The sequence below is a fragment of the Helobdella robusta genome (genome assembly GCF_000326865.2).
Source record: "Helobdella robusta unplaced genomic scaffold HELROscaffold_5, whole genome shotgun sequence".
NCBI classification, from domain to species: Eukaryota; Metazoa; Annelida; class Clitellata; order Rhynchobdellida; family Glossiphoniidae; genus Helobdella; species Helobdella robusta.
The window spans coordinates 1996561-2020457 of NW_008705254.1; the positions used below are offsets into that span (position 1 = coordinate 1996561).

At 30.7% G+C, this 23897-nt stretch overlaps 4 protein-coding genes across 4 annotated transcripts; 3 read left to right on the top strand and 1 right to left on the bottom strand.

Moving 5' to 3' along the window:
• Nucleotides 1-457: 457 nt before the first annotated feature.
• On the top strand, nucleotides 458-4010 carry HELRODRAFT_185077 (hypothetical protein). Its single transcript, XM_009027192.1, has 8 exons — nucleotides 458-552; nucleotides 904-984; nucleotides 1775-1889; nucleotides 2313-2375; nucleotides 2765-2919; nucleotides 3124-3219; nucleotides 3712-3852; nucleotides 3885-4010. Exons 1-7 carry the CDS (start codon nucleotides 537-539, stop codon nucleotides 3813-3815), a joined length of 630 nt encoding a protein of 209 aa, XP_009025440.1. The 5' UTR covers nucleotides 458-536; the 3' UTR covers nucleotides 3816-3852; nucleotides 3885-4010.
• Nucleotides 4011-5732: 1722 nt separating this feature from the next.
• On the top strand, nucleotides 5733-9722 carry HELRODRAFT_163274 (hypothetical protein; the record flags this gene model as incomplete). Its single annotated transcript, XM_009027193.1, has 8 exons — nucleotides 5733-5818; nucleotides 7275-7398; nucleotides 7911-8100; nucleotides 8576-8797; nucleotides 8984-9065; nucleotides 9135-9286; nucleotides 9362-9546; nucleotides 9699-9722. 8 exons carry the CDS (start codon nucleotides 5733-5735, stop codon nucleotides 9720-9722), a joined length of 1065 nt encoding a protein of 354 aa, XP_009025441.1.
• Nucleotides 9723-10049: 327 nt separating this feature from the next.
• Nucleotides 10050-12252, bottom strand: HELRODRAFT_68450 (hypothetical protein; the record flags this gene model as incomplete). Its single annotated transcript, XM_009026985.1, has 7 exons — nucleotides 10050-10192; nucleotides 10404-10434; nucleotides 10612-10701; nucleotides 11324-11500; nucleotides 11593-11689; nucleotides 11752-11816; nucleotides 12130-12252. 7 exons carry the CDS (start codon nucleotides 12250-12252, stop codon nucleotides 10050-10052), a joined length of 726 nt encoding a protein of 241 aa, XP_009025233.1.
• Nucleotides 12253-13924: 1672 nt separating this feature from the next.
• Nucleotides 13925-17555, top strand: HELRODRAFT_67682 (hypothetical protein; the record flags this gene model as incomplete). Its single annotated transcript, XM_009026873.1, has 10 exons — nucleotides 13925-14005; nucleotides 14640-14753; nucleotides 14957-15145; nucleotides 15264-15403; nucleotides 15742-15868; nucleotides 15971-16075; nucleotides 16166-16267; nucleotides 16526-16669; nucleotides 16862-16975; nucleotides 17280-17555. The coding sequence occupies 10 exons, from the start codon at nucleotides 13925-13927 to the stop codon at nucleotides 17553-17555; spliced, it is 1392 nt and encodes a 463-aa protein (XP_009025121.1).
• Between the last annotated feature and the right edge of the window lie 6342 nt (nucleotides 17556-23897).

Sequence of the window (23897 nt, forward strand, 5' to 3'; positions counted from 1 at the left end):
CTTTTAAAAATCTAGCTGATGGCTAATTTTGAATAAAGGGTTATTAATTCAATATATTAATTATTATCCGCTACAACATGAATTTTTTTACTGTTCTCTTTTTAAAATAAACTAAAAAGAAATTTAAATATTTTGTAATTTATTGCATGAGGAAAAACCTCACTACAAAAAACTTGACCTACAAATTATGCAAACGCTGTTGAACATTGCGGAAATAACGCTTTACAAAATAATCGGTTGATTAATTGAATGATTGAAGGAATGATTGATTGCACTTTGCATTTATTATTAACATTTACTACTGAAATCGTGAGATTTATTATCAGTAATTACTTTTTAAAGCATCAGCATTATTTATTGTAAAGTCCATCTCTATATTGTATAAGAAAGTAACCTCTCAAGCACCTTTTTTTTCATTACTATCTCTCTAATATGTTAATATCTATGTCAGGCTTTTTGTCGTGGTGTTGAAATCTTCAGATTCGTTTTCATTTTACTGCTTATGCATCTGCTGGGAATCACCAATTTTTGTTAAAATGACGGACAATTACGGTTTGAATATTTCAACCTTTTTATTTATGTTTGAAACTTTAAAGTGTATGCATCATTAAAAAAAACTATTTTCCATGTCGGGCTTTGTAATTTTGTAAAATTTATCATTTTCATGAAAATACAATTTTTTTATAATAATTAATATTAAATTAATTAATTAATCGTATTTTTTTACTAATATAAAATTTATATTATAAAATTTATAATAAATAAATGAAAATAAAACGCAACATTGATGACATAACTTTCTTTTCAAAGGATGAACTATTCATCTGTCTATTTATTATTTCATTTCATAAATAAAGTAAAATTAAAATTTAATTGAATAATTTTATTAATTTTCAATACAAGATTTCCTCTTCAAATTTTTGGTCATTGGCAGTGCTGGGACTGGAAAGTCATGTTTGCTATATCAATTTATTGAAAACAAGTGTTAGATTTTTAATTTTTTGTTAGAAAAATAAATAACTATTTAATTAATTAATTAATAATTAAATAAATTAATATAAATTATAAATTTCATAACAAAATTAAATTAATTGTTAATTTGAAATATACACCTGTTTATTATTAATAATTTAATTTAATTAGTAGTTAGTAATAATCTGTATTTTTAAAAAATATTTAAATTTATTTATTATATATTATATATAAAATAATATTATATTTTAGTTTTTAACTTCTTGTGTCAACATGTCTGATGATAACAATTTAGAGGTGGTTAAAAATAGGATTTATAATTGAATTCATAAATGTTGGTGTATGTATGTAAAATATAATGCATATAATATAAACTTGTAGTATTTTAAGCCATATCTTTAACTTGAAGTACATGCTTATTTATATTGCAATCAAGGAATGAAGTTAATAAAATGAAATGGAATTTAGTCCATTATTTTTTTCAACTATGTAATTATGATAAATACCTCACTACAACATAGACAGAAAAGTTTTGAATTAGGTTAATTGGGTTAGGGCACATTCATCGGATTAAATCTCTGACTTTGCCCCATTTATGTAGTAAACGTAAACCTAAACTAAGTTTTATAATAAATCTTTGTGCTAATTATTAAAGTCTCAATTAAAAATTTTGAAATTTTGTTAGAAATTAATTTTTCATTATTATTAACCATCAATTCTCATATCAGTAACAGGATTAGTATTAATTTTGCCAACTTAAAATTGACCGGAAAAATATTTTTTACTGAATTCATCCGTGCAGTTAAAAAGGATTCTACTCACACGATTGGGGTTGAGTTTGGCAGTAAATTTGTAAACATCGGTGGTCAAAAGGTCAAATTGCAAATTTGGGACACAGCAGGCCAGGAAAGATTCAGGTTTTGTTGATCAAAATGATATTTCATCTTTATATTTACATTTTTGTTGAGTTGTTAATTAAATGGTAGACCTATCTCAAATGCTAATTATTATTTTAATTTTTTTATTGTAAAACTTTTTCATTATTTGACATGATTGTTCTTTGTTAATTTATTTGTTAGAAAAAGAATTATAGTCTTAATAAATGAGACATCATTAAACATTAGTTCAAAAACTTTTATATAAACTAAATTTAGTCCACAATACAGTTGTAGTCAAATATATGTTTGGCTCCAATTTCAATATGCTCATTTGCACACATTGCAATTTCCAAAAAATCTAAAACAAGTTTAGAGAATAGTTTATTTTGCATTTGATTTAACAAGAATAATCATTAAAATTTTGAAAGAGCAACAAATTTAGGCGATTAACATTGTAAACAGATCAGTGACAAGAAGTTATTACAGAGGAGCGGCTGGAGCATTGCTGGTTTACGACATTTCAAGGTAACTTCCTCATTATTTGGATTTTTGATAATTAATTAGCTAATTAATTAGTTAATTAATTGATAATTTTTTATATCATTATCTTGTAACAGTTTATGTGGTTCAAAAACATGATTTATTCAATTATTTTTTCAATAACTTGAATGGTGCAATCAGTTTTTAATTTAATCATAAACTTTTTTCTACATTCATGAATATATTTAAAGTCATGATACTTTAGTGAATTATTGTGTTTAAATTTATTTATGTAAGTACCTACACTTGTTAAAGGTTTTTATCACTATTTGTATTCTCACCTGCACGTCTCAACAAACAAACAAATAAACAATGGTAATTATTCTCAACAAACAAACAAACAAACAAACAATGGTAATAATTATGGATGACAGTCGTGAGACATACAATGCACTTGCCAAGTGGTTGTCAGATGCGAGGACACTGGCTAGTTCGAACATTGTTGTCGTCCTAGTTGGCAACAAGAAGGATCTGGAATCGGAGAGAGAGGTCACATTCCTCGAGGCAAGCAGATTTGCTCAGGACAACGGTTTTATGCTTTTATTGTTCATACTGATAGCTTCGCGTTTCATATATTTTATCTAATTTCCAACTACTTAAAATTTTTATTTTTTGCTACTTTCAGGAAACTTACAAACTTAGTAAAATTTGTATCTTATCATGATAAGTTTAGGCTGGTAGCTTTCTTAGAGGTAATAAAAATGTTGAATGTTTTTTAAAAATATTATTATAGATTTATTGTTTTTGGAGACAAGTGCGCTGACGGGAGAAAATGTTGAAGAAACATTTCTGAAGTGTGCCAGAATCATTCTATCAAAAATTGAAACAGGTTGTTAATGTTACGTGATTTCTTCCTTTGTATGTTTCTGTGAATGTATTCATTTGAGTATACAAGTATACATTCATGTGTATATCTATTTACATATGTATGCATATGCACATCTGAACTGATTAACAGAGAGATGATTTTAATTGTTGCATCTTGATATTTTTATCTATATTTTTATCCTGTCACCAAAAATAATCTTTCATTATATTAAAGAAATTGTTGAAATAAATGCCAATCAAACGGCGGGATTTTCAATCTACGAAAATTTGAGTTTGAACATTTATCGCACATACTGCAGTAAAGCGGTAGAGATAACAGATAACAGGGGTAATGTGTAAAATTTTAGAAGCAACGCGTCATTCTCTAATCTACAGCTGATTTATGTAGAATATATTTATGGATGATTTAAAATTGAACTAAATTTTACCGTCTTATTTTCATACTTACATAACGATATTACATTTTTTTTACTGTTTGTTGTTGAATTGAAAGGTGAACTTGATCCGGAAAGAATGGGATCGGGCATACAGTACGGATCTCAACGACCAAGAAGTCTCTCAACTAATAATCGAATCAATTCCTCTTGCAATTGTTGAATGCGTTGAATAAATAAGTTTTTCGTTCAATGCTTTTGTGAATGTGGAATACCGTGATGATTTTTTATGTGAATATCATTTCAACTTTGTAAGACATACTTTATTTCAAAGTTTGATTGTAAATTATTTGGTGTATGGTGTAATTATTTTTTGTACCTATCTTTGTATATCTGCTACAAATATTGAAGTGCTCTAACATATACCCTACGTTCTAAGAATGTGAAGTGTTTATTATTATACACATTGCTGACTCGTTCATTATATTTGAAATTTCGTAATATAGCATGATTGAGATACAATTTATGTGCTTTTATATCAAATTGAACATACTTTACTAATCTCGTTTTTTGATCGTTCTATGCTGTTTACAATAATTTTTATTGATTTTATTTGTTTAACATTCCACTGCATTCCTTCATTTTCATTTTAATGTGATTTTTACAAAGCTTAAACGATGAAATTTTAAAATTTATTTTTGCATCATTCATTATATTTCTGTTAAATTAAAATTAATGAAGCATTGTGTCATTGAGTTAATACATGAATGTTTCTATGTAATTCTGTTGCTTGTTCATTCTAAATAACCATTTTTGCAATGAAATATCACTTTGTTTGAAATTTATTTGCTCAATGTTCAGCGCTCTCTACTCCATCAGTGAGAGATTATTATATTACACACGTAACTATGAAATCTGTTATTAGTGCATGCTATTTGTCTATCTTATATGTCCCCAGCGAGTATTTTCGTGGCTTAATTTTCAATCTAATAAATTAGTTTTTGCTTTTTGAAATCTTGGAAACCAGAATGTCCGAAGTCTTTCTAAAAACAATAATGTAATTTAGCTACTTTTTGACTATTTATTTAGGCTCATTTAAAAATTTCATAGCCTAACTTGTCGTCGCGGTTGGGTTAGCATATTTTCTTTCTAGAACAGGAGTGGGTAAACCGTTTTATGTCGCCGTGATGCTTTGTACATATTTTGACGAAAAAAAACAATATAAACAAAAAAAGGTTGTCAGCTCCCTTTTCAACATTTTAGAAATATATATATTTATATATATATATATATGTATACATACATATATATGTATATTAAAATTCAAAATAAACTTATTTTCAGAATTCATGCTGCAAATAAGGCCATATTTCGATTCCGAATGAATCATCATCAGTGCTTTCTGATGTTTATATATATAAACAAAGTTGAACAATGTTGTAAGTAGTGTTGAATTTTTGAAATATATATATATATATATATATGCTAAATGATTAATCATGTATGAATAATTTTAATGATCGGATCACTGATAATATTGCTAGTGCTTATCCTAAAAAGGACTATTACACTCTTCCTGGGTTCAGAAAAATCAACAACATGCCCCAAACATCGCATATGAATACATGCTAAATGACGCATGTGATAATTGGAGATTTTTGGCATGTTTGAATCGAATCCAGTCACTGCGAAACAGCACCAAGCAACCTTAACAACCACTAACTAGGCCATCACACCACCTATGATTGAAATTGAAAACTGATTAGTAAGCAGTGCATATATATATATATATATATATATATATATATATATATATATATATATATATGCACTGCTCTCTGGCCACAACTTTCACGTAGAGGCAGTTCAGAGCACCCAATGTTACTACGAATATTTAAAAAATGAGAATAAATTTAAAAAAAAAATAGAGTCGGAGTCGTTGTCGAATATTTTTCATCCGACTCCAACACACTGGTTACAGCACAGTCCTGTTAGACAAAATGTAAATAGTTCACTTTTAAAATGTAATTTCGCTTGGTTTCATTTTGTATTCAGTTAGTGCGTGGTTGACGAGACATCGTTAAGAATTTATAATAAATAAAAAGGATCAATCAGATTGTTTACTTTTATTTGTTTAAATATGGAGTTCATTTTTGAAGATATTGATGAAATAATTGAAAATGTTTTAAATCATTTACCCGCACTTGATGTAAACCGGTTTATGACGTTAGTTAGAAAAACATTTTTTAACTTTTATGTTTTATGAGTTTACTTTTTATTTTTTTATGTCAAGCTTCAAGCAAATTACTAGGAATAAAAAACTGATCATTATGTACATTGAATGTGCGAAAAATTAGTAAGCAAATTTCAATCATAGGTGGCGTGATGGCCTAGTTAGTGGTTGTTAAGGTTGCTTGGTGCTGTTTCTCAGTGACTGGATTAGATTCAAACATGACAAAAATTCCCAATTATCACATGAGTCATTTAGCATGTATTAATATGCGATGTTTGGGGCATGTTGTTGATTCTTCTGAACCCAGGAAGAGTGTAATAGTCCTTTTTAGGATAACCATTAGCTAGATTATCAGTGATCCGATCATTAAAATTATTCATACATGATTAATCATTTAGTAATCAGTTATCTCCAACTTTACAATTTACATCGATGTGGTCTTTTCTTAAAAAAGATTTTGCACCTTAAAATAAATTCAATATAATTATAAATATAAGGAACATTTTTGCCTAGGATAAAATATTTTGTAAAGTATTAATATCTCAAATGGGAAAAATCTTTCTTGTGGTGAAATGAATTAGAGCACCAATAATAAAGTAGTTAAAAATTAAAATGCAAAAATATATTTCTGGATTGTGAAGTAAATTTCATAGTTTTTGAAAACTATTTTTTAGTAACAACCTTTTATTAGAAATTTCACAAATCTGCCAACCAAATTGTTATCAAATAATTTTTTCACCAATATGTTCATGATGGTGTGTAGCAACTTATCTTGAAATGTTGGAACTCAATTCCTGTGGGAAATACCAAAAAAAAACGTTATTGAAGTTAGGCTTCTTTTAGTGACAAAGGTACTGTTAGACAAAGGCTGAAAAGAGCAAACGGATGAGTTTACATTTGTTATGATTGTTGTCCAGAAACTTCAGTCTTGGAGTGAAATTGAGCATGTTAGGTCAAACGTGATATCACAGTAAAAATTTTTGGTATGCTTTATTTTATTTAGCTCTCTAAAACATTACCACACTTTAGAGAATTACTTAAAATATTGCTTAATTTAAGAATAGTTCCTTTGGGTTATGTGATTGCTCAATGGTTAAAGACGCCTGGTCCTACTGTTGCAGTGACCTACATTTGAATGCAGAAAGATCCTTCCTATCCTATGCTCTGTGTATGTGATGCGTGATTGTCATGCATATTCATAAATGCTGTGTGTGTTTGTCATTGATACCTAAGAAAGAAGTACAAAAGAAAGAATGACCTTTAACTTTTATGATTTCCTAACAACAAAAATTTTACTTGTCTTTATCAGCTATTTTTTTTAATTAAGAAAAATTTTAATTTTTCATTAAATTTGTCACGTCGATTGTGATGCCGGTTTACTGGATAATAATGCATGACTTTTTGTTATGTTTTAAAATATAATATAAGTAAATACACAATTTTTTTTAGTGTGAGCAAAAAGTGGTATAAAGCAGCAAGAAGGATAAAACAAAGACGAAAAAAGATAACATGTTTTCAATACTCAAGTTTGCTATCGAGACATCAAAGTGAACAACTTGAAGATCTTATGAATGTATCTTTTTTTAATCCACAAATTTAATAAATTAAACATTTGATTTAATGTTAAAACTTTAAAATTAATACTTCAATTTAATAATCTCTCTCTGTGTCATATTTTTTTCAAGCAAATCATCATAATTACTTAGTATTGAATCATCCAACTTTAGCATTGTATTAGCTTTGTGCTGTCACTGACACTAATGTAATATTTGTTAGAACTTTTTTCTTGCTTCACTCAAATAACCCTCTCAGACCAAACCTTTTCAATTGCATGTGGTTAAAGTTCCATTATTTAATTTATCTTTTAGTTTGTGTTGATTTGTATGTGCATTACGGACATTTTAAAAACATGGATTTATACATATTTTGAACTATTTAAAAGAACATATAACAAATTAGTGATAAAAATACTACTCAATATAAAAAAAACTCGATCTTCATTTAAATAAAATTGAATTTATATTCTTCATGTTTTTATTTTTATATCTTGACATTATACAACCATTTACATATAACAAATTTCAGAATATTTCCATAGAACCAAAAACAGTTTTAGCTTTTGTTACTGAGAAACTTGATAAATCCTATGTATCTGTACCTACAAGCCGGCTACCAAGAGCTGCCAAACGAGAAAGATTAAGCTTTCACAATTACATAAAAAGGATGTGGCCAGCTTCCTGCTCTTACATTGAAATTATATCTGACGGAATTATTGGTTAAAAATTTAGTTTTATTTTTTCAAATAACACTTGAATATTTGCATGCTTGAATTTTAATTATCAGTTCAATAATATTAATAACGTTTTGTTAAGTTATTAAAACACTGTATCACTTCATGGAATGAGTTGAAAGTCATAGAATGAATGAAAAAGATTAGATCAACTATAGAATCAAAATGATTACAGAATGATGAACTTTTTATAATATAAAAGATGACTTTGTTGTAATGATACAGAAAGCTTCCTAATGAATGACACACGTGTCACGAATTGGAGGAATGTAACACACTGGCATTTTTTTTTATAAAAATAGGCGAGTAATTAAAAAACTGAAATGCAAATGTTATAAATGAAATTGGTTTTCTGTGTTTTATTGCATTTATGCATTATCCGCTTTTTCAATTTATTAGGTCTTGCACTACAATAATATAAATTGATCAAATTATTTATATTTATTTCTATTACTCATAGCAACTGATTGGAACTGTGTAAACATACAAGAATATGAAAATTCAGAAGCAGCCAGCCTGCTTATGATTCCTAAGAGGCCAGATTTGAACATTGAAATAAAACTTCCAAATTTGAGCCAGTCCTTGTTTGAAGATTTGAATAATAGCAGTGATGACATGCTGCTTAATGAGGATAGGACAAGTGACGATTACGGCAACTATGATTTGGAAACTAATGAATCAAGTATATTTTAATTACATAAGAACAGAAATATAATTAAATAGAAAATGTTATACACGTTACGAACAGTGAGATAACATTGCAGGTGATGATGCTTCAAACAATTTTTGTCCCCAAAAGAACAATAAAAATGATCATAGAAACGTACAGACGCCAAAATTAGTATTATTCTTCTATGACGATTTGAAGGCAATGATGCCAAGAACATTTTGCAAACACTACAAATGTATCGTAGCAGGCTGCCAGGTCGACCGAATTTTTGTTGGGTAAGGTTAATGAAATTGTTTCCATTAGTGCATATATTAAATGAAATCAATTCAATATTATAAATTGTTAACAGGGACAAATACACAACGTCAATTGGTTTAATATTTAGAGGCAATCAAAATGTTCATACCGCTTCTGTGGTCCTCAACATTTTTTGTAAAAAAGAAATCAGTATTGAGTCAGAGTTGAAAAAATTCATACCATTTTTAAGGGAAAAATTTGAAGGTAATCATGAAGGTTGCTTAAATAAATAATGAATTCATTTAACGTATGTATTTACAATTGTGTAATTGCAATCAGGCAAGTCAGAAGGAATGGTATCCAATTTTGATGTCAGCAAGTACAACCACAGGATGCTTGCTTTCATGTTTTCGTGTGTGGCTCGTGGTTCACAATTCTACAGGGGCAGACTCAACGTTGAATCAAAAATCTTCAAAAAATTATACCCAGGAGTGCCACTTCTTGGGCTTTTCGGTTATGGAGAGGTTGGTACAAATATTCTAAATCAGAAAGACCTGGAGGAAAGAATAAAAAAATGTCACTGTGACATCCAACACGATGACGATGATGATGACTTCTTCAACACAAACAGCAGCATTTTTGTAATGCTTACTTTTTAAATTTATGATCCCATCAGGTTGCACATGGTTCTTGTTACTAAGATTATTTGATCTTGATCACAAATTAAAAGGACAATTAACTGTGAAAACCTTAATATGTATCAATTTGTTGCCGTTTGTCAAATTTGACTGTGCTGTTATTAAACAGTCACTTGCTTGTTGAAATGAACTTTTAGATTTGAATTGTCGAATAATGAATATATTATTTTAAAAAGATCGAAATATTAAAATTAGTATAGTATATAACTACAATAGGGAAAAATTAATTCAGATTTGTAGCTTTAATCATTTATAGAATGGACTACGATTTTAAAGAATCAAACTTTAATAAAAATGAATAAAAATCAAACGGTTTATTAAAAGAAATATCATGATAGCGTGGATAGAATTTCAACAATCTCTTTTGAGGTGGCAACATTTTTTGCCGTGCACTTGCTGCTGTCTTCTATGTTGCAGTCAGCTCCATGTTCTATTAAAACTTTCACAACTTCAATATAGTTGCAGAAAGCAGCTGTTTGTTAAGAATAAATGATAACTGACTGTGAACAAATAAGACGTGATTTTTAAAAACTAATTTTTAAACGGCGGTTTTCTAAGCAATGAGCGACAGTTGTTTTATTCATAAGGGCTTAAAGATGATAGCTTTTTTTTACAGACTAAAAATAAAAATAGTTAAATTACAAAAAAAATTTATATCATTAAATTTACCGAACATCAATTACCATAATGTAGAGCTGTCTGTAGTTCATCATCCTGGCAGTATGAAACATGTATGAAATTGATTTATATAATAATTACGTGAGACTGTAACGCTCAAATTATGATATTAATTTTTGCTTGCAATAAATAAATAAATGAAGATAAGAATTTTGAGAAGTCAGTGGTATATCATGTTGATATATGAAACTTAAAAATGTGCCAAAACATTACTTGCAGGTTGATATTAGCCCCCTTCTCCAACAAGTACTTTACAATTTCAATATTCCCTCTATCACAACTCCAGTGAAGCAGAGACATGCCCTGTCAATGTTGAATTTCATGTCATCTTTAAAATACTATTGAAAAGTTTGCAATTAATTCCAAGCTAAGGAAAGAATTTGAAGTTTTTTATCTGGGTAAGGTGCTGCAGAATATTAAGAAGGGCTTCCATACTTCTGGATTAAAAGGTTAAAGTATGATACATGCATAAAAAACTGAATGTTCAAATGTGAAATACAAAAAAATATTTGTTAAGAACAAGAAAAGATTGTGAAAACAGGACAACTGCAAAGATTAAATGGAAATACAATCTAGCAATTAAATAACTGGGGATAAATGAGTTGAATGAATTAAATTGAGATAGACGAAGATGGTAGCAAAGTCCCTCAAGAATGCTGACATGTAAGACAAGGACAAACATCCTGGGAAAGAGTTGCTGGTATTTAGTTTTGGATCTGAATGAAAATTTTTCAGTGAAGAGGAAAAGTTGGAAAAAAGTGAAGCAGGGAATACTATCTTTAAGAAATAGTGATAGGCTCAAAATCAAAACTTCCAATCAAACACTCGTATGTATTTACGATGTTGATATATATCATGGTGTATGTCTATGTGGCATATAAGATAAAAGCAAATCAAAGATCTAGAAGAGACTCATTGAACTTACATTTTCGTCTTTGTCATCGATTTGACTAGGTTTTAGCATCTCATTTAGCTTTTCCAAATTTCCTTCTTGACAAAAATCAAATATTGACTTATTATTTTCATTTAAATCATTTTCCTGGTGCACAAATTTACTGACTCCTAACCCAAGGCCAGTTTTTGCTTTAGAACCTGTCTTCAGCTGACAGAAAGTTATGATAAAATTTTAAAATAATATATATTTAAAAAATTTAAGAAATTATAAATGATTAATGAATTACACATGTTCAGTACATTATCTTCCCAGTTTTGATCAATGTCTGAAACTTTAGAGATATATTCCAACATGCTTTCTTCTTTTGATTTGTTTTCAATGGCTTTCCATGCATCCCTAAAAATGAAATATAAACTACTTTATTTTGAAAAAACTTTTATTTTTGGCATCTTTTTAACCATTTCTGTTTGCCTTGAAAATCAAAGAAACCCGGTCTTGGTGTGCTACAATTGCCATCTAATGCCTATTTCCAGAAACAAAAATATTAGTTTATTAATTCTAAAACACTTGGCAAAATGCAGAAGAAAATGAGCTAATTTTAGCAAAAAATTGAAGATGGAAAGATGATCTAACTAAATTTATCCTTTTAAAGTTTTAAACTAAATGCCTGAACTCAACACAATATTTAATTTCAATAATATTAATTTTATTTTTTTAAATTTTCATTACATTATTAATTACTTTACATTACAGATTACACACAGACTCGGTATGTAAATGTCGACAATGTCTAACTAAATGAGAATATAACATTAAAAAAAAAAAAAATAAGAAACCTGTTTGTATCTTGAATACAAATATAACAAATCGTCACTTCCTAACTTATTGTGAATAGTCCTCACGTAGTTAGCCGCGAACAGAAACCTTTCGAGCAGATCACTCTCTGACTGTTCTAACATCGCTTATCGGCTAATTATTTTTTAAATTTATCACAACCATACATATACATCACATAACATAAAACCTAACTGGAGCATGCAATTTTTACAATAACATAATTGTTTGGTTGGAGGGTTGGATCATTTAAAAGTGAAGAGTGTGGTGCCTTGCCTTTTTGAAAGAAATATCGATAATCTTCGGATAATAATAGACCCATCACTGTTTGTTGTTGTTTCTTCTCGCACGTGTTTTTTGTTATAAAATTCAGCCGTATCAAAAAGAACTTCACGTTTCGTTGTATATTTAGTATTTACATTATCGGAAGTTACTTGGTTTTCAAAAGTATGTCGGCGAAAAAACTACAAAACAGTCTAAAAAATCTTTCTACGATAGATGCGGAATTTGCCGAATTCCTGAAAAGAGAAGATGGTGGCTTGCTAAATTTTGAGGTAAGTGACGACGATGGAGATGAACATGAAGAGGAGGAGGAGGAGGACAACGATGATGATGAGGATGGAGAAAAAAGTGAACACTCAAAGATGACTGTTAGAAACTTTTGTCTTTATCAACATAGTAAATAGTTCAATTTCGTTATTAATTTATAATTAATCATGAATCGTTAATTAAAAAGGGCAAGGTTAAGGTCGGATCTATATATCAGGTGTCTTACATGTTGAGTAAAAAAAAGGGAACTAATGACATATGTCAGGCAAATCACACATTGAGTTATTTCTTGATTGATTATTGATTGTCTTTTTAAATTAGGTTGCCAGTGATGAAGATACTTCAGATGGTGGTGGTGATGATGATGATAAAGATTCCCCTGCTGTAGTTAATAAAAAGGGTAAGAAAAAAAAGAACAGACCTGGCCAGGCACTGGTGACACTGAAGATGGTGAAAAAGTGGAGCAATTTATTGAGAGTATGTTCATATGAATTTATTTATATATGGCTTTAAAAACATTTTTAAAATTATAAACCAAAAATTTCATTTTTATGAACCTTATACAATGACTTTGTACCAGACAAATATAAGACTGGGCCTGGAAGAGATAGTGCCTGCCTTCAGTGCAGCTGTCGTGTTTGGCACATCTAAAGAAGATGAAAGTTCGACAAATAACTATATCGTGGAGGGGGTTAATGGTATGCCATCGTTCTTATTGTTATAATGATACCACTGTCATTTTATAATTATTTTGCATGTGATGGGCAGGGGTCTTTTTTAATCATTAAATTCATGATATTAATTTTCAAAGAGGGATAATTTTTCCACTACTCCCATATCATTTCCAGTTTACAGTGAAATCATGAACGTCTGTCTAGTTGATCTCATTCCATTGCTGCTGAAACATTTATCATTGCCAGTACCACCATCACACTCAAAAAAATTAGTTCTGCCATCTCACGGTACAAATTGGAAAAGTTTCAAGTTATTGGTGAAGGCATACATAACGGATGTTCTCAAGGTATTTTTTTAAATTTTATCAGAGATTAATAAGTTTCAAATGATTTTCAGTTCACGGATAGTGAATGCTTGCATGAGTTTGCTCTTGGTTTCATTTGTTAACATTATCATCAAAGGAATATAATTAATTTCATCTTATCAAATATATCTATTAGACATTTGAAAAATGTTCAGCTATTATTAAAATTTTTGTAGCTCGTGAAGTACAGCAAGGGGAATGAGGGTAGCATGTTGCAGTTGATGAAGCATGTGCTTGAACTCGTGCCATTCTACCTCTGCTATCACAAACTTGTGAAAATATTCATCAAGGTAGTTTTCCATCATTCAGTCATTCTATATAATTATTAATGATAATAACAAATGGACAAAACTGAAATGTTTACAATTGGGTCATAGTGTTGTACGAATCTTACAATAGTTAAAGTGACATTATGTCATACATGTTTGTGTTATATAATGTAGGACCAAGTTGAAACAGGATTTAATCTTAATGTAATATCTGGTTGTGCATGTGCAGAACAGTTCTACATTTTGCCATTGCTCTGTCATCTGAAAAACTTCCATTCAAATAAATTGTTGAGGCAATGATATGCACTCATATTTTATTATTACTGAATCTTGATTGGAGTGAGAAACCTTGGAGCAGTAGTAAGCGTTAGACAGAGGAGACCATTGTTCTAAAATCTTTTTAAAATGTACATAAAACAGAAGAAACACGTATGAAAAGTGCTTGACATGAACACATCATATAAGTGCTGCATATACTGGGGACAAGGAGTGTTAAGTGAACTAGTTGATAGCAGAGGTGTGTTTCAACTTGTGCAGTTGAGTAATAATGGACAGGATTATTTATATCTGAGCTGACATGTAAATAATAAATCTATTTTAAACAAAAGTAACTTGTTTCTACTGATATGTATAACAAACAAACAAACAATTGCAGCAACTAATTGAACTTTGGGGCACGTCAGAAGATTCAATAAGGATTATCTCATTCAGGTGTCTTCTCAAACTCATGAACAACCTCAACGAAAAACAGATCAAATTCACTTTTAATGTTGGTTTTTGAACATTCTACCTCTTCATATGAAACTGATAAACATATTTCTTAGAATTTTGTCAAGCTTTTCGTGCAGTTAAATTTTCTTAATTCTTTTTTTCTTAAAATATTTTGACGCTGAACTAACTTCACCACTCCAATGGTAGTTGGAAGTTTGTTGCAGATGACAGAAATTGATGATTTTAAAAAATTACCTCCAGAACCTCTACTTGTCATGCATGCGAAATTGTCGTTTCACGAACGCAACGAGTCTGCCGTCAATAAACTTCATGAAGCAGTCTCTCGTTGAGTTGTACTGCCTGAAACCTGATGTGGCCTACAACTGCTGCTTCACATTTTTGCAGCAGATGGCCAGGCATTTACACAGTGCCTTACAGTCAAAAAAAAAAGTTTGCTTATTCATTTGTTTTTTTTTAACTAATAATTTTAATGGTTTAATTTATAAAAATTGAAAAAATGTTTATAACATCAATTGTTGAACGTGTTGTATTGGAAAATTGAATGCAGGAATCATTGCAATCGGTGAACAACTGGCAGTTTTGTCACTCTATGTCCATCTGGGGACAACTTGTTGGCCAGAAAAATGACAACAAATTTATCAAATCGCTACAACATCCACTAGTTGAAATAATACTCGGCTGTGTTCGGTTAGCTTCTTAGTTTTTTTTAGGTTCCAAATGAATGTTGTTCCTATGTTCATGTCGATAATGTTCTGCGTGAACTGTGTTGAAATTGACTCCACATTTTTCTTCCTCTAACCTTTTCAACTGAAACTTCACTGTTTACTTTTCTGCCCCTCTCTTTCTAATTCATTTTACCTGCCCATTCATTCATTTACCTTTTATCTTCTGATTGTCATATACATTAAAATTTTTTAGGTTTTCCATTAAAGTTTTTTTGTGACATCCTACATGCCTTGCATTTATATTTGCTTGTTTACATTTAGAGTAATAAAATTTAAAAAAATAAATTTTGTTATTTTAAGATTGAATCACTCACCGGCATACATGCCTCTGCGATTGTTCTGTGCACGTGTGCTAGCTCGCCTCTCTGAGCAAACGAGTGTCTACATACCTGTCCTGCCAATCATTCTAGAGGTAATCTCTCAACTTGTCCAAACATAATCTGCCTTCATTCATAAACATTACAGTTCATATTTTAAATGTAAGTTATTTTGACTGTTTTACTTCAAATTTTCACAACAGCCGCTAGAGTTGCAACTGTTCAAAAGTACCCCGAAGCAGACATCTATGAAGTCGTGTACGTTCGCTTGCTGTTTGAGAATGAACAAAAACGAACTCAAGGAAAAGGCTTTTCTGGTAAGTAATTGTGGAGTGAACTTTTGGCAACTGAATCATAAATCAAACTTTTAAAATGAATTTTAATTGATAAAAAATTAAAATTTGCAGGATGCTGCCATGGATGAAATATTTGAATTGCTGTTATATTACTGTTCATTGTATTCGCACACTGTCGGCTTCCCCGAGCTTGTCCTGCCTCTTACCATTCAGGTTCTCAACACTTTGTCTGTCTTGCAGTTTTCTGATTGCTATTGCTAGGATCAAGATTCTTCGTGTTGATTGTTTAGATATTTTTATTTTTGCTAGGAATGTTGTGTCAGTGAATTAAATTTTCGTTTGAAAATTGTTTTCCCTTTCTTTGCCTCATCTATCTGTTAGAATTTTATATTCAAAGTGATTTTGGTCACGTTATTTGAAACGCTAATCAGTTTGTTATTAGATATTGTTCAACGAAAAAACATTATTCAGTTGAAGAAGTTCATTAAGAGTAGTCGAGCGGAGAATTATGTGAAAAAGTTGAAGCAGGTACACGAAAAGATACTATCAACGAGTGAAAACATCAAAAAGAAGAGGAGGCAGGCTTCTATAGATATCAGAAATCAAGACTCTTTAGTACGTTTTTTTTGTTCCCACATAATTTTTTTAAATTTGAATAATTGTTATTGTATTATTGAGATTGATGTACTTGCATGTTATGTTTGAAATTCTAATCTTCATTCTTTTAACTAAATTTTTTTATTATTTGTTTCACTGATTATGCAAATTATAATTCACCGAAAATACACCCCAATTTTCTGAACACAGAGCTCGTTTGAGGAAACATTGAGAGGAGAAACCAACGACATCAAAAAGTTTTATGACAGCTGGATGAAATTGAGGATAAAACAGCTGGAAATGCTGGCATCTAAAAAGGAACAGGTAAGTTGGCAGGCATTGAAGTGCAGTGATATGATCTTATGATCACTTTCTGTCTTTGGGCTCTAATATGGTGGTCTCTTGCTTTTTGTGTCATTCTTCATCATCTAAATGAAATATCAATGAATACGGTTTAAGATATTCAACGTTTATATCTTATTTGCAATTTTATTTAAATTTTTCTAGTAAACATTCGACATTATTCAGCAAAAATAGTTTATAAGATAACATTATTTGCATTGATTGCAATATTAGATTTAACGATTTCACAACATTATTGAAATGTAAGCCATGCCCTAATATGCAGATATGCAAGGATAAACTGCCTGAAATTAAGAAACCCTCTATTCGGGAGAAATCTGAAGAGGAGAAAGAAAAAGACAAGAAGAAAATCAAGTCACTCTTTAAAATCAACGGTCAAGATGACGGTGATGATGAAGATGACGACGAAGAGGAAGATGACGACGTTGAAAGGTTAACTTGCTTTTGTTTGTTTGCTAACCCGTTGCTAACTGTTTGGGCAGATGTTTCTGATTTTATTGCAAGTGCGTGGGATGTGCTAATTGATTTTATATTGGCATAAATCTTTAGGTTAAAGTAAGTTTCAGTATTAAAATAAACAGAATGAATACAACGACTTTGTTCAAAAACTATTTCACAGTTTTTTATAAGTGCTTTTTAATTTGTTTCTAAACTGATCAGAGTAATTTCGTTCAGTTTCAGAAAAATTATTTCAATATAGTTAAAAATTGAAAAATTTTTGTCTTCCGATATTTTTGTAAACTAATAGTTGTAAAAATAAATTTATTTTCGCAGATTCAAGTTGAAAGAAGAAAGAAGTTCATCCACAAGGTGGTGCATTCATTTAATCGTTATTAGTTTAAGAGTATGAAACGTAAAAATATTATTGGATTCGAATTGAAAAATTTTTAAACTTAAACATAGAAATATAAGGATAGTTAGTGTCACATAGCTGTACTGTAGTCTGACATTTTCATGATCTCGTCCGATTAATCTCTATCTTGTCTGATGCAGCTTGATTTTGTACTTCTTGATTGTGTACTTTTTTTATGTAAATAAAAAACTTCACTGATTCATTAATCAGATCCTATTTTCTTTACAATGTTTTTTTTTAATTTTAAGAAAACGTAAACGGCCCGAGAGTGACGATGAAGAAGATGACGTCGAAAGGTTTGTTTTAATTTTCTATTTACTTACACAGAATTTTTTCACTCAAATGTGTTCTCAAATTTATTCAATAAATTTTCAGTGATGGTGAAGACGAAGAAGAAGACAGTGATAGTGAGGATGATGATGAAGAGATGGATGTAGATGACAAGACATCCGATAAAAAGAATCATGGCAGAAATATTGACGATAGTGATGATGGCGACGATGATGGCGATCAACCTGACATTGTGGAAGACTTTAAATTTGACGATGATGAGGATGATGGTAATAAAGATGCTAGTGATGATGATGATGGTAATGACGATGCTGGTGATGATGACGATGATGATGATGATGGTGAAAACAGTGATAATTAATAAGTATATCTATTTTTTTGATTGTTTTTTTGTAAATTAAATTCTTTTTCTTTAAAATAAATATTTTTCAACCTATTTCTATTTTTGCAAAATTTCTCTGCGCAAATATTGTTCCTGTTTAATTTCCTCCACTTTTTCTGGCTTCAATGTCATTAGGCTTAGGTCGTATCACTTACTGATTAGACTCTACCTTGACATGGAATGGTTGTTGGTGTCTGGCGTGCAGACACAACCGCCTTACTTTAATTTTTTTAGACAAATCATTGGAATCGTCAGTTTGCCCGGTTCTTCATTTCGCTGACCATTTGTTTTTTTGTATGTCAGAATTTTATATATGGCTAACATTGTTTGGTCATAAAAGGAAAAAATTCATTATTTAAATTGCCGTGTTCAATCTTGCCTTATAACTGTGATGGTGAAAACAGTGATAATTAATAAGTATATCTATTTTTTTTGATTGTTTAGGCCCCAATTAGCAAAATGACTGATAAATAATGGATAAGTTAAATGGTCTTACAAATAACTCGATTAATATTCAATTAATTTTGAATTGATGAACTACGTTTTAATTTAAATGGGCATTGATAACATGCAAAAATCAGTAAGCAAGTGATCTACCTTAGAATTGTAGGTCTCAAAAGGTGACCTATTCTAAAGAAGAGAGTATCAAAAACACTGAAATATTCAAGTTATCTTACGAAGAGTCAGAAAAGGCGATAAGAATTATTGTCGAAATTGGATAATGAATCAGAATTCAAAGCAGGAATCGGGCGACCAGAGTTGTTCTTATTATTGACACACCACTTCATTCAGCGGATAATCGTTTACAGCGTAAAAAATACTCTGCTATTACGTAATCGTTTCCAGATCAACTTAGGATTAAATACCTAATTTCATTTCCTTTCGTCTCACTCAAATACTTAGAATCAAACTGTCTCTTATGAGAGTAAGAGGATTATCAAAAAATTCATTTCACCCACGATGGTCTTCAGTTTTCCATATTTTCATGTTGTGTTTATTTTTCTTGAAGTAAGGACAGCACAACCCAGAATAAACAGTTTCTCGGCCAACCTAATGCCAATTAATTAATTTTATTTTAATTTTGTTTTTTATTTTATTCCGGCTTAAAATGTTTTTAGATGTTTTGCTCTATTAATTATTGTAATGAAATCTGTTTTTTAATCACTAGCTATGGTTGAATTTGTAATAAGTACATAATTCAGATTTTTTTAAATTTTTTTATCTTGATAAAAAAAACTTTTCACTCAAAATATTAAATAAAATAAAAATAAAACGTTTGTGCTTTACTGACTGCCATGGCCGATCTGGATGGCAGTGAACGTTCAACAGATTTAAGTTCAACCGACAGCATCATCAACAGTAAAACAAAAACTAAAACAGTTCAAGGTATTTCTGTAGAACAGGTTAGTGACAACGACGTTAACAGAGAAGTGGGGCCGTCACACAATACAGACGATGATACAGGTTCTGATCACAATAATAATAACAGTAATATAATAATATATGCTGAAAAAGGAAATATAAATGGTAGTACTAATAGCAAGGGTGAGGTTTGTGTTACAGCTGGACACATTAGAGCTAAGTTGGAAGATCCAACTGCTTATATAAAAAAATCAGATGCTAAAACAAAAAAGAATTCAAAAAGAAAAGGAGGTTTTGTTAAAAAGTCTCCAGGTCTTGCGCAGAGGTTTGCTACTGATAGCCATATAAATAGTGTTAGTGATAAAATAAAGAATAATGATGATGAAAATGATAGTGAAGATAAATATGGCTGCATTATCATGACTGCAAATCCTTGTGCACTCAATGATGACCTATCTACTGATGGTGATGAGGATGGTAGCTATGAGGGCATGAACAATAATGATGATCAAGTTGATTATGCCAGGAAAGCAAAACTTAAAAATATTGCTAGAATCAATCTTATTTATGAAAGGCAAATAGAATCAGAAATGAATGTGGGTGATTGTTCTGTTGAAGACATTGCACAAGAAGAAGAAGTTGGTGAGGCAAGTTTTGAACATGGTACCAACCAAATTATCAGCTGTCATGATGACCAGTGGATTAATTTAGAAAAGAATTATTTCATAGAAAATGCTCCAGACAGTAAATCTACCAATTGTTCATCTAAGAATCCATTCAGGAAACTTGATTTAGACTTTTCAAAACTTCATACCCCAAAGTATGAGAAGCACAATATCATTGGTCGTCTAAATCTTCCTTCAGTTGAGGATGGACTGTCCAGTGGTCAGGTCACAGATGAAGATGTTGATGATGATGATGATCTAGTCAATGTCAAGGTTGATGTATCCAATGAAAGTGTTGACCAAGATGAGCACAAATCATTTGCTGGAAATGTTGTGACTGGAAGCAACATTGAACAAATTCAGTTCTCTGGAAATGAAGAAGATGTGAATCCTCTTGCATCCAATGCCATGACTCATGGTGATATAAAAATTATTCCAAACAATAATCAACATGCAGTTCTTAAAAATGATGATTCAAAAGTTGGAGATATCAAAGAAATGAAAGTAATGAGTAGTGAAGGTGTTGCTAACAAGAATGGTGACGATGATGCTGATAATAATAGAGATGATGGTGAAAATGATGTTAAGAATGATAATCCTGGTGGTGAGGACAACCTTCAGTGTGATGATAATCATGTGGATAATGGGGGAGATGAAAATGTTGGTGATGATGAGTTCGAGGGTGAACGCAATGAAATAGAAAATATGCATAAAAATGGTTCATTTTCATCTGAATCAAATAATATTAATGTAGATTGTGTTGTGGCATGTGAAACTGTTTTTAATGTTGAGACGGACAGGACAAGTTTAGATGATAAAGATTTGCCACCATTATTGCCAGAATTATCTTCGTTATCATCGTCAGCTGAATCATCACCACAAAAATCAGTAGCCACCACTTTATTCTTGCCAACATCTTCATCATTGTTAGCAGCTAATCAGTCTTCCTCGTCGTCATCATTACCACATTGGACATCATTGTTGCCAGAGCATGCAACAAACGATGCAGCAACGTTGAAACAAAATTCTAGTCGTGTAACATCTGTGCAGTCTGATGAGCAACAGCTGCAACCGGAACTGCAACAACAGCTGCAACCGCAACTGCAACAACAGCTGCAACAGATACAAACAATTTCATGTGAGAATTCAATTTCTTATTCTAATGATGCTGATGATGATAGCTGTGCCTATGATGGCAACAACAATGATAGCAACAAAGATGATAAGAATGGTGATGTTCCAGTTTGCAATGGCGATGTGTGCGACAATCATCCAGGCAGCACCATCACCGGTGGTGATCTATGCTCTGTAAATAGTCCGACAAACGATAGCAATATTTCGATGAAGAAGTTCAATGATCAGTCAGATTCAGTGACAAGCAACAAAAATTGTGATAATAAAAATGAGATTAATAACGATGATGTTGATGTTGATGAAGAAGATGAGCAGGATGTTACTCAGATAGCAACAAGTAGTGTAATCAACATCACACCAGTGAATGATGATAACATCAACCTTCCTCATATCAACACTGCTCATACATCCAAAAGCAATCAAACAAATGCAAACACAACCTTAACAGCAATGGCAACAACCGCTTCATCAGATGAAAAATCAGTTCCTTTACAAGAAGGCCTAACAAAAACATGCACTTCTGCTGATGATGACATTGACAACAACAAACTAAAGAGTGATGACAACAGATTAAATAACAACAATCACTCAAACGATATTGTGAACAATGACAGCAACGACAACAACAGAGCAACCAACAGCAATGATAACAACATTAACAACACAAACAACATCCTGTATAGCTGCCGCAACAACAATGAACAACGTGACAGCAACGACACCAAGATCAACCACAATCAGCCATATATAAGGGTGAACTCGGATGCTAGTACCCCACCTACATCAGCAACTGTTAATAAGCAGTTGGAAACCGAAACTGAAGTATTCCAGTTGCAGCCTATAGTGGGGCTTTCCCAAAATTTTTCAAATTCAGGGATGTACATACATCGTTCAACATCTCCATCATGTTAGTTTCCTCATTAAATGTTTGCAAATTACAATTGTGACTTTAAACATTTACGTTGTTTCTTAATTTTTATGTGTTTTCTCACTGTGCTAATGAGAAAAATGAATGATCAAATGTTTATTGCATGGCTAATCACCATTGCTGAAATTGACTTGATGAAATTTTTATGCTTACAATTGGTGTTTTCAGAAATAAATTCGTTGAAAAATATTTTACTTTCATTCTCAAATTATTATTGACTTGGTTATGGGTGTCATTTTTATCTATACAAAAATTTATAAGAATTGAATGACAATAATCTTCGTTTTGTTTTTCAGGTTATCAAGATGAGCAACTACCAAAAAAGTCGTTAAATTCTTCCTCCAATAACATCAGCAACAGTAAAATCGGCAGCAGCAACAACAGCAATGATGACGTCGAGAAGGCAATCCAGGACATCAAATCAGCAATCCTGAAGAGCAAGTCAGTGAAGTTGCAGTCGCCTCTTGACTATGCAGACCTACACGATGCAACCGGCAACTCAAATGAACCAGTCTGGACTACAAGGTTTTTGTCTTTTTCAGTTTTTTTGGTCAGATGTGTTTCAAAAATTTTCTTCTTAGGTTTTGTCAAGTTAGAATATTGTTGTTGCTTTTTTGTTTATACAGATTTAATTGAAGCTGTACTAACCTGTTACTGGTTTATAATTTTGTGATCATGTTCTAATCATGAATATGAATATTTATGGTTCTAACTGAATAGGCATCAAATTGCTAATTTGTTTTTCATTATAATGACAACAGAGCTAGTTTTGGGTTTTTTTTAATTACTTAAATAAAAATTGTATTCAAGTTAGATGATTTTTAACGAAACATTATGATGAGCTTTAAATCAAATAAAGCCAAAAAAAATATATGAAATGTCTTCCTATACTAAATTATGAACACGTTGAATACAAAATAAATTATTGAATATTTATGAGAGATACTCTATGTGCATACCAAATTTTTGTGTATATTTCTTCACACTCAAAATTTTGTTTAAAATTTTTTCAAAATTAATAAGTAAACAAACAAGATGGAACCACCATAAGTAAAAAACTACTTGAAATTGTTGTTAAAGTTTGAGGAGAACTCCCAAATGATGCTGCTTACTGGTACAGTTATACATTGAAGACGATGTTAATTAAAATTGCTGGGCTACTCTAGAGACAGATATATTGCAATCACTATTATTTATTTATTTATTAAGACATGAATTGGTAAGTTTTGGTCCCTGAAAATAAAAAGATGACGTTGAATTAAATTAAG